This window comes from Physeter macrocephalus, chromosome 21 (assembly GCF_002837175.3).
Source record: "Physeter macrocephalus isolate SW-GA chromosome 21, ASM283717v5, whole genome shotgun sequence".
Taxonomy (NCBI): Eukaryota; Metazoa; Chordata; class Mammalia; order Artiodactyla; family Physeteridae; genus Physeter; species Physeter macrocephalus.
Window position 1 is genome coordinate 24465960 of NC_041234.1, and position 9008 is coordinate 24474967.

At 34.3% G+C, this 9008-nt stretch overlaps 1 protein-coding gene across 12 annotated transcripts in view; it reads right to left on the reverse strand.

Annotated features, from left to right (window-relative positions):
• CASK (calcium/calmodulin dependent serine protein kinase) overlaps positions 1-9008 on the reverse strand; it is a 385648-nt gene that overhangs the window by 46350 nt on the left and 330290 nt on the right. For all 12 annotated transcript variants that reach the window (XM_028482973.2, XM_028482969.2, XM_028482972.2 and 9 more), the window contains exon 15: positions 4761-4839. In XM_028482973.2, the coding sequence (XP_028338774.1) occupies positions 4761-4839 (79 nt within the window). The remainder of the gene's footprint in view (positions 1-4760; positions 4840-9008) is intronic.

Sequence of the window (9008 nt, forward strand, 5' to 3'; positions counted from 1 at the left end):
AGATGCAGAAAAAGCTTTTGACAAAATTCAACACCCATTTATGACAAAAGCTCTCCAGAAAGCAAGCATAGAGGGAACTTACCTCAACATACTAAAGGTTGTATATAACAAACCCAGTCAACATCATTCTCAGTGGTGAAAAACTGAAACCATTTCCTCTAAAATCAGGAACGAGATAAGGATGCCCACTTTCTCCACTATTATTCAACATAGTTTTGGAAGTTTTAGCCACAGCAATCAGAGAAGAAAAAGAAATAAAAGGAATCCAAATCGGAAAAGAAGTAAAGCTGTCACTGTTTGCAGATGATGTGATACTATACATAGAGAATCCGAAAGATGCTACCAGAAAACTACTACAGCTAATCAATGAATTTGGTAAAGTTGCAGGATACAAAATTAATGCACAGAAATCTCTTGCATTCCTATACACTAATGATGAAAACTCTGAAAGAGAAATTAAGGAAACACTCCATTAACCACGGCAACAAAAAGAATAAAATATACCATTTCTCCAAAGAAGATATACAGGTTGCCAACAAACACATGAAAGGTTGCTCAACATCACTAATCATGAGAGAAATGCAAATCAAAACTACAATGAGATATCATCTCACACCGGTCAGAATGGCCATCATCAAAATATCTAGAAACAATAAATGCTGGAGAGGGTGTGGTGAAAAGGGAACCCTCTTGCACTGTTGGTGGGAATGTAAATTGATACAGCCACTATGGAGAACAGCATGGAGGTTCCTTAAAAAACTAAAAGTAGAACTACCATTATGACCCAGCAATCCCACTACTGATCATACACCCCGAGAAAACCATAATTCAAAAAGAGTCATGTACCACAATGCTCATTGCAGCTGTATTTACAATAGCCAGGACATGGAAGCAACCTAAGTGTCCATCGACAGATGAATGGATAAAGAAGGTGTGGCACATATATACAATGGAATATTACTCAGCCATAAAAAGAAACGAAATTGAGTTATTTGTAATGAAGTAGGTGGACATAGAGTCTGTCATACTGAGTGAAGTAAGTCAGAAAGAGAAAAACAAATACCGTAGTCTAACACATATATATGGAATCTAAAAAAAAAAAAGGTTCTGAAGAACCTAGGGGCAGGAGAGGAATAAAGACGCAGACGTAGAGAATGGACTTGAGGACACGGGGAGGGGGAAGGATAAGCTGGGACGAAATGAGAGAGTAGCATTGACATATATACACTACCAAATGTAAAACAGATAGCTAGTGGGAAGCAGCTGCATCGCACTGCACGGGGAGATCAGCTTGGTGCTTTGTGACCACCTAGAGGGGTGGGATAGGGAACGTGGAAGGTAGACGCAAGAGGGAGGGGATATTGGGATATATGTATACATATAGCCAATTCACTGTTATACAGCACAAACTAACACAACATTGTAAAGCAATTATACTCCTAGAAAGATGTCCAAAAAAAAAAAAAAAAAAGATTGAGGCTGAAATGAAATATTTACAGATAAACACCACCTGAGGGAATTTATCAACAAGAGACTATCACTAAAGGAACTTTAAAGGGTGTAGTTTAGGAAGAAAGAAAAATGCTCCCCAAAGGATGGTCTGCAGTGCAAAAAGGAATGATGAGCAAATAAAATTGTAAACATTTATATAAATCCAAACAAAAATGGTCATGTATTTTAAGAGTAATTTCAAATTTGTGGATTTAAAACAGGACAGAACAAAAGTGCTGGGCAAGAATAATATGCAAGTCAAGACTGGGATCTAACTTGATGTTCCAATGTCTTTGTATTCTTTGGGAGTGGGAGTAACATACTGTTTCACTTTAGTATATGTCAAGTTAAATATGCATGACAAAATTTCAAGGTAACCACCTAAAAATTAGAAATAGAGTGCTGAAATTCTAATTTACCTGGGGGGTGGGGGGATGGAACAGAAATGAAGGAAAAATATCAATTAAAATATGGAATAAATATTTTAAAAAACAAGATGATAGAAATCATCAAAATAAATATTAATGGACTAACCTTGCTCATTAAAAGACAGCAATCATCAGAGTGCATTACAAAATGAAAAACCAAATTTGGAAATGTTTGTAAGACACACTCTACAGCATACAGGCACAGAATGGTTAGAAATGAGGGAAGAAGACATGCTAGGAAATACTAAAATTAAGTTGGAATAACTATATTAATATAAAATAGGTTTTAAGTAGAAAGTATATTAAGGATAGACATGGTTACCAGGCACTTCTATGCTCCTAATAAAACAGCTTTGAATATATAAAACCCAAAGTGAGAGATCTATAAGTAGAAATAGAAAAACTCTACCATGATAATTGGAATATTTCAACAATTATTGATAGGTCAAAAGACAAAAAAATTAGTCAATATATAGAATATTTGAACAAAAAAATTAACCTCAAGCAATCATATAGAGAACTCTGCATGCAACAATTAAAGAATAAACAGTCTTCTTAAGTACACATGGACCATTTACAAAAATGATTAAAGTGCTATGCCATAAAGCAAGTCTCAACAAACCTCAAAGAAATGGTGTCATACAGACCACATTCTCTGACCCTAATGCAATTAAGTTAGAAGTAAAACATAAAAAGGTATACAGGAAATCCTCTTAAATGTGGTACATAAAAACATTTCTAAATAACTTGTGGGTCAATGAAAAATGTAACAGTAGAAATTCAAAAATACTTAGAACTGAATCACAATAAAAATGCTTCATACCACAACTGGTGGGATACTGATAAAACAGTACTTAGAGAGGTATAGTTTAACCTTAAATGCATATATTAGAGATGAAGAAAGACTGGAATAAATGAACTAAGTGTTGAATTTTAAAAGTTAGATAAAACCAATAGAAAGTAGAAGGAAGGAGAAAATAAAAATTAGGCCATAAAACAATAAAACAGAAAATAAATATACAATGGAGAGAATTAACAGAACCCAAAGTGGGTTTTTGAACAAACCTCTGGTTAGTTGATCAAGAGAAAAAAGACAAGGCACAAATAAATATTAGGAATAAAGGGTACATAATTACAGAGACAGCAGAAAATAAAAAGGTAAGTGGACACTAAGAAGAAGCTTACTAGAATAATTACACCAGCCCCTGATAGTTTTATAGGCAAGTTCTACTAAACTTACAGGCTACAAATCACTCCAATATTATACAATATTCAGAGAACTCATGAAGAGAGGTTCTCCAAGTCATTTTATGAGGCCAATGTAACTCTGAAAGTAACATCAGACAGAGAAACACAGGAAGGAAAATTAACTACAGGCCAGTCTCACTCCTAATTGCAATCACAAAAATCTTAAACAAAGTAATAGCACATAGAATCAAGCAGTACATACCAAAAGATAATACACAATGACTAAGCTGGGTTTATCTGAAAAATGCCAGGAGGGGGGTGGTTATCATTAGGATGTCTTTAAAAGTCATTCACCACATTAATAGGTAAAAAGAAAATAAATCAGCAGATGCAGGAGAAGCATTTGATAAAATTCAAAACCCAATCACAATTAAAATGTCCAGCAACTAAGCATATAAGAGAACTTCTTCAGCCCTAATAAAAGGTATCTACTAAAAATCTATAGTAAATACTCTTCTTCATGGGGAAACACTGGAAAGCTACCTTTTAAAAAAAGGATGTTCACTATACCACTTCTATTAAAGACAGCAAGTTTTTGCCAGTGCGGTAATATAAGAAAAAGAGATAATGGTGTTGTGACTTTACTGAATTTATAGCAAGTTATTAAAAATAATAAACAAAAAATTCATACAGGAATTTAAAACCAAACATCCTCCTGTGTGAGTGCTACCCACTCACGAAACCTACAGATTCCTCTGAAGGCAGCAGTAATGCCAGACACAGCAGTCATCTCTAAAGAGGACAAGAAGGCACTAAAAGGCTTATGGTGTTACCTCTTGCTCTCCAGGGTTAAGGAAAGAGGTGTTAAGTACAAAAATAACATGATCTCAAAGAAAGGAAGTCTAATGTTTGGACAGGAGAACCATTTTTGGATCAGGCTCTAAATACTAATGCATATAACTCAGTCCTTTCAAAGAGGAGCCTAAACCTACATGTCTAAATCCCATCCACCTGAGGGTTAACAATAGTTCCACTTTCTCAAAAAATCATTCTTCGTCTACTTTGGTCCTTAGTGTATTCCCTTCTCAGAATGACTGCACTTATTGTGCAGGTATTAAGAAGTTAATCACACAAAAAAATTTTGGTCAAGAAGTTAATCACAGATTTGGTATCTCTTATTTTACCATTTAAATTTTATATTGTTACTTATCAAATTCTAATTTCCTAATTTATAAATAGTATATCTCATTCTTGAATGAATGAGAGAGCAATTCTTCAACTGTCATTTAACTTTGCAAATATCTATCTATCTATCTTGTATCCCAGTACAGATGTCTCCCACACATCCTGAGGCCTGATATGATAATACTTTAGTTTATCTCCCATGGCCTCAAATAAGTCAGGATCTAAAGAGTGACTCAGAGATGCTCCTGCAGCAAAACTATAATATACCCTCCCTTGAGTATCTACAAATTGGAGCACGTGGAGATGAATAAAAGCGAATGGAGGCCAACAGTGTTTAAAACCAAAGACAGATAACTTAAATAAATCATTTATATAAAACATAAATGAAACTGATCTTTTATATGGATCATAAAACACTAGGCTACAGGAAAAAAATTAAGGAAGGAAAGAATTATATATGGAACTTACCTTGCCTATGAATCATGCCCCCATGCATGATTCTTGCAACAATACAGTGATTTAGCTCATTCATTTTTAAAGTGATTCCCTGTAAAAAGTTAAGCAAAAACAGAATTACTATAAGAGGGCACTTCTTTTTATATTTGTGATTTTGCTGTAGATAACCTTAATTACAAAAGTTAGGAAAACATTAAAGAAAATATGGAAAATGGAGGAGAAAACTCCATTATGCCACAGCAGAAATATTAATTTTGATATTTTGATTACTGTAATAATAGTACACATATATTTTGTATAATGCTTTTTAATCCTATAATTATTTTCCATGTTGCTAATAATTTAAAACTTTATCGATGTATAATTGACATATGCTTATGTAAAGTGTACAATTTGACAAGTTTGATATATGTATACATGTGTGAAACCATCACCACAATCAGGATAATGAATATATCCATCACTCCCAAAAGTTTCCTCATGCCCACTGGTAATCTACTCACATCCCTCTATGCCCTGCTCCCCCACCTCAACATCCCTAAGCAACCATTGATATGTTTTCACTGGCTATAGATTAGTTTGCACTTTCTATAAATGAACTCATACAGTATGAACTCTTTTATGTTGCTTTTTTTTCACTCACAACGTGAGATTCAACTACACCATTGTACGTATCAGTAGTTCATTCTTTGTTCTTGCTGAATGTTCCACTGTATGAATATACCATTTTGTTTATCAATTCACCCACTGAACTGCTTCTAGCTTTTGTCTCTTATAAATAAAGCTGTATTAATGGATTAGTCTCCACTTGGCCATGATGTATTTTTCCTTTTTTAAGATATGGATTTGTTTAGAATTTTTGCATCTATATTCACGAGGGTTACTGGTCTGCAGTTTTCTTTTCTTGCAAAATGTCTGCTTTTGGTATCAGGGTAATGCTAGCTGCCTCTTCCTCCTCCTCCTTCTCATCAAAAATAGTAAGTTGGGAAGAATTCCTTCCTTTTCAATGTTCTGGGAAGAGTTTGTATACAAATTGGTACTGTTTCTTTATTACATGTTTGGTAGAATTTACCAGTAAAGCCATCTTGGCCTGGAGTTCTCTTTGAGGGATGTTTTTTTTTTACTCTAAATTCAATTTTTAAATAGTATAGGGCAATTCAGTTTATTCCTTTTTAAGTGAGCTTTGGTAGTTTCTGTCTCCCAGTGAATTTGTCTATTTCATTTAGGTTGTTGAATTTATTGCCATAAAGTTGTTTACCATATTTCCTTATTATTCTTTTTATATCTGTAGAATCTATAGTAATGTCACTTCTCTTATGAATGATACTGGTAATTAGTGTCTTTTTTTTCCTTGACTGATCCGATCTTGTCAAAGGAAAAGTTTTATTGATTTTTCTATTGTTTTTATTTTCTATTTCATTGATTTCCACTTTGATCTTTATTATTTCTTTTCTTTTACTCACTTTGGGTTTAATTTGCTCTTTTTGTTCTAGCTTCTTAAGGTAGAAAATGAGGTCATTGTTTTAAGATATTTCTTCTTTTTAATATTGGTGTTTAGTGCTACACATTTCTCCCTAAGTACTGCTTTAGCAGTATCCCACAAGTTCTGGTATGTTGTGGTTTCATTTTCATTCACTTCAAAATACTTTAAAATTTCCCTTTTGATTTCTTCTTTCATCCATGGGTTATTTAGAATTGGATAATTTAATTTTCAAGTGCTTGGGGATTTTCCCAGACATCTTTCTGTTATTCATTTCTAATTTAATTCCATTGTGGTCTGAGAATACACTTTGATATTAATAGAGTCCCTCCAGCTTCCTTTTGATTAATGTCATCATCATAGTATATCTTTTTCCATCCTTTTCCTTTGAAAAGATTTGTCTTCATGTATAAAGCATTTCCTGCAGGCAGTATATAATTCGGTTTTGCTTCCTCCCCACACCCCAACCTGACAACCTCTGCCTTTTAATTTGGGGAATTTAGACTATTTACATTTAATATGATTACTGATACAGTCAGGTATAAATACATCTTCTTGCTATTTGATTTCTATTTGTCCCATCTGTCCTATGTTCCCCTTTTCCTTTTTTTCCTGCCTTCTTTTGGATTTATTTTCATACTATTTTTCTCTCCTGTTTTCTTATTAGCTATAATTGTTTTGTTGTTTTAGTGGTTGCTTTAGGGTTTATAGCATACATCTTTAACTTATCAGTCTACCTTCAAGTGATATTATACCATGTCATGTACAGTATAAGAACCTTATAACATTATACTTCCACTTCCTTCCTCCTGACCTTTGTGCTGTTATACATTTTACTTTTACATGTTAAAAAACCCCAAACGCATTGCTATTATTTTTGTTTAGACTTCCATTTATCTTTTAGGGAGATTTAAATGATAAGGATGTCCTTTAACATTTCATATACTGTAAGTCTACTGAATTATTTCAGTTTTGGTATGTCTGAAAATGTTTTTATTTTACCTTTATTTTTTGATAGATACCTTTGCTGGGTTTAGAATTCTAACCTGAGAGGTTTTATTTTTTCCCCTTTCAGTACTTTAAAGTCATTGTTCTTCTTAATTGTACTGTTTCTCATAAGAAATCTGATATCATTCTTATCTTTGTTCCCCTGTATGCAACATTTCTTTTTTATCTCTGTTTTTAAGACCTGTTTATTACAGGTTCTAAGCAGTTTGATTATGATGTACCTTGGTGTTGTTTTCCTCATGTTTCTTGTGCTTGGGGTTCATTGTGATTTTTGCATCTGTGGATTTATAGTTTTCATCAAGTTTGGAATGTTTTCAGTCATTATTTCTTCAAATACATTTCCTGTTTCTTCTTCACTGTCTTCTCCTTCATAGACTCCAAATAACCAAATATTAGGCTGCTTGAAGTTGTCCCACAGCTCAGTGATATTCTTTTCATTTTTTAAAATTCTTTTTCTTTCTGTGTTTTGTTTTGGATAGTTTCTATTGCTATGTCCTTTGAGTTCACTAATCTATTCTTCTGAAATGTTTAATCTGCCATTTATCCCATAGTGCAATTTTTCTGCTAATTCTTATATCTTTGTCAGTTGCATGTCAGTTTTGATTGATTATTCTCCACATTATAGGTCACATTTTCCTGCCTCTTACATGCCTAGCAATGTTTGATTAGATTGCAGACATTGTGAATTTTATCTTATTGCATGCTAGATTTTTTTTTTATTCCTGTAAATATTCTTAAGCTTTGTCCTGGGATGTAGTTCAGTTACTTGGAAATAGTTTGATCCTTTGGGTCTTGCTTTCATGATTTGTTAAGGCAGGTCTGGGGCAATTCTCAATCTAGGGCTACTTATTCCTCATTACTGAGGCAAGTCCTTCCTAAGCACTCTACACAATGCCCCTTGAATTGGTTTTTCTAGTCTGGGTGGTGGGAACAGGCAGTGAGTGTTGGGCACTGTTCCCTCTCATCCTTTTGGATGGTCTTTCCTTGGTTCCGGGTAGGTTCCTTTCATAAATGTGCTGATCATTATTCAGATGAATACCTGAGGGGGACCCTCTATAGATCTCTAGGGTTCTCTCTCTGTGCAGCTCTCTCCTCTTCAGTACTCTGTCCTATGAACTTTAGTTCTTTGGTCTTCCCAGGCCCTCAGCTCTGTCTCTTCAGGGAGTCTGCCTGGTCTGCCTCAGTTCCCCCTCACTGTGTTGTGACTTGGAAACTCTCTCATGTCAGTAAGGTGGGGCAATCATAGTGCTCACCTTATTTGCTTCCTGTTTCTTAGGGATCACTGTCCTTTGCTGCCTGATGTCCAATGTCTTGAAAACTGTTACTTCATTTTGTGTGTTTAAAATTTGTTTTGGTTGTTTTAGGTGAGAGGGTAAATCTGTTCCTGTTACTCCACCTTGGTTGGAAGTGGAAGCTCTATATACTTAATGCCAGAATACTATTCTATGGAATAGATTACTTTTACTTTCCAATTAATTATTCACCATTATATGAGAAGCTTTCATAAACATATTTTTGTACTAGACTTGGCTGATTCTAAGAGTCACATGGGGACCTTTTAAATAATATTAACTTTATTTATTTTATATTTTATTTATTTATTTTTGGCTACGTTGGATCTTTGTTGCTGCATGTGGGCTTTCTCTAGTTGCTGCAAGCGGGGGCTACTCTTCGTTGTGGTGCACGTGCTTCTCATTGAGGTGGCTTCTCTTGTTGTGGAGCACGGGCTCTAGGCACATTGGCTTCAGTAGTTGTGGCATGTGGTCTCAGCT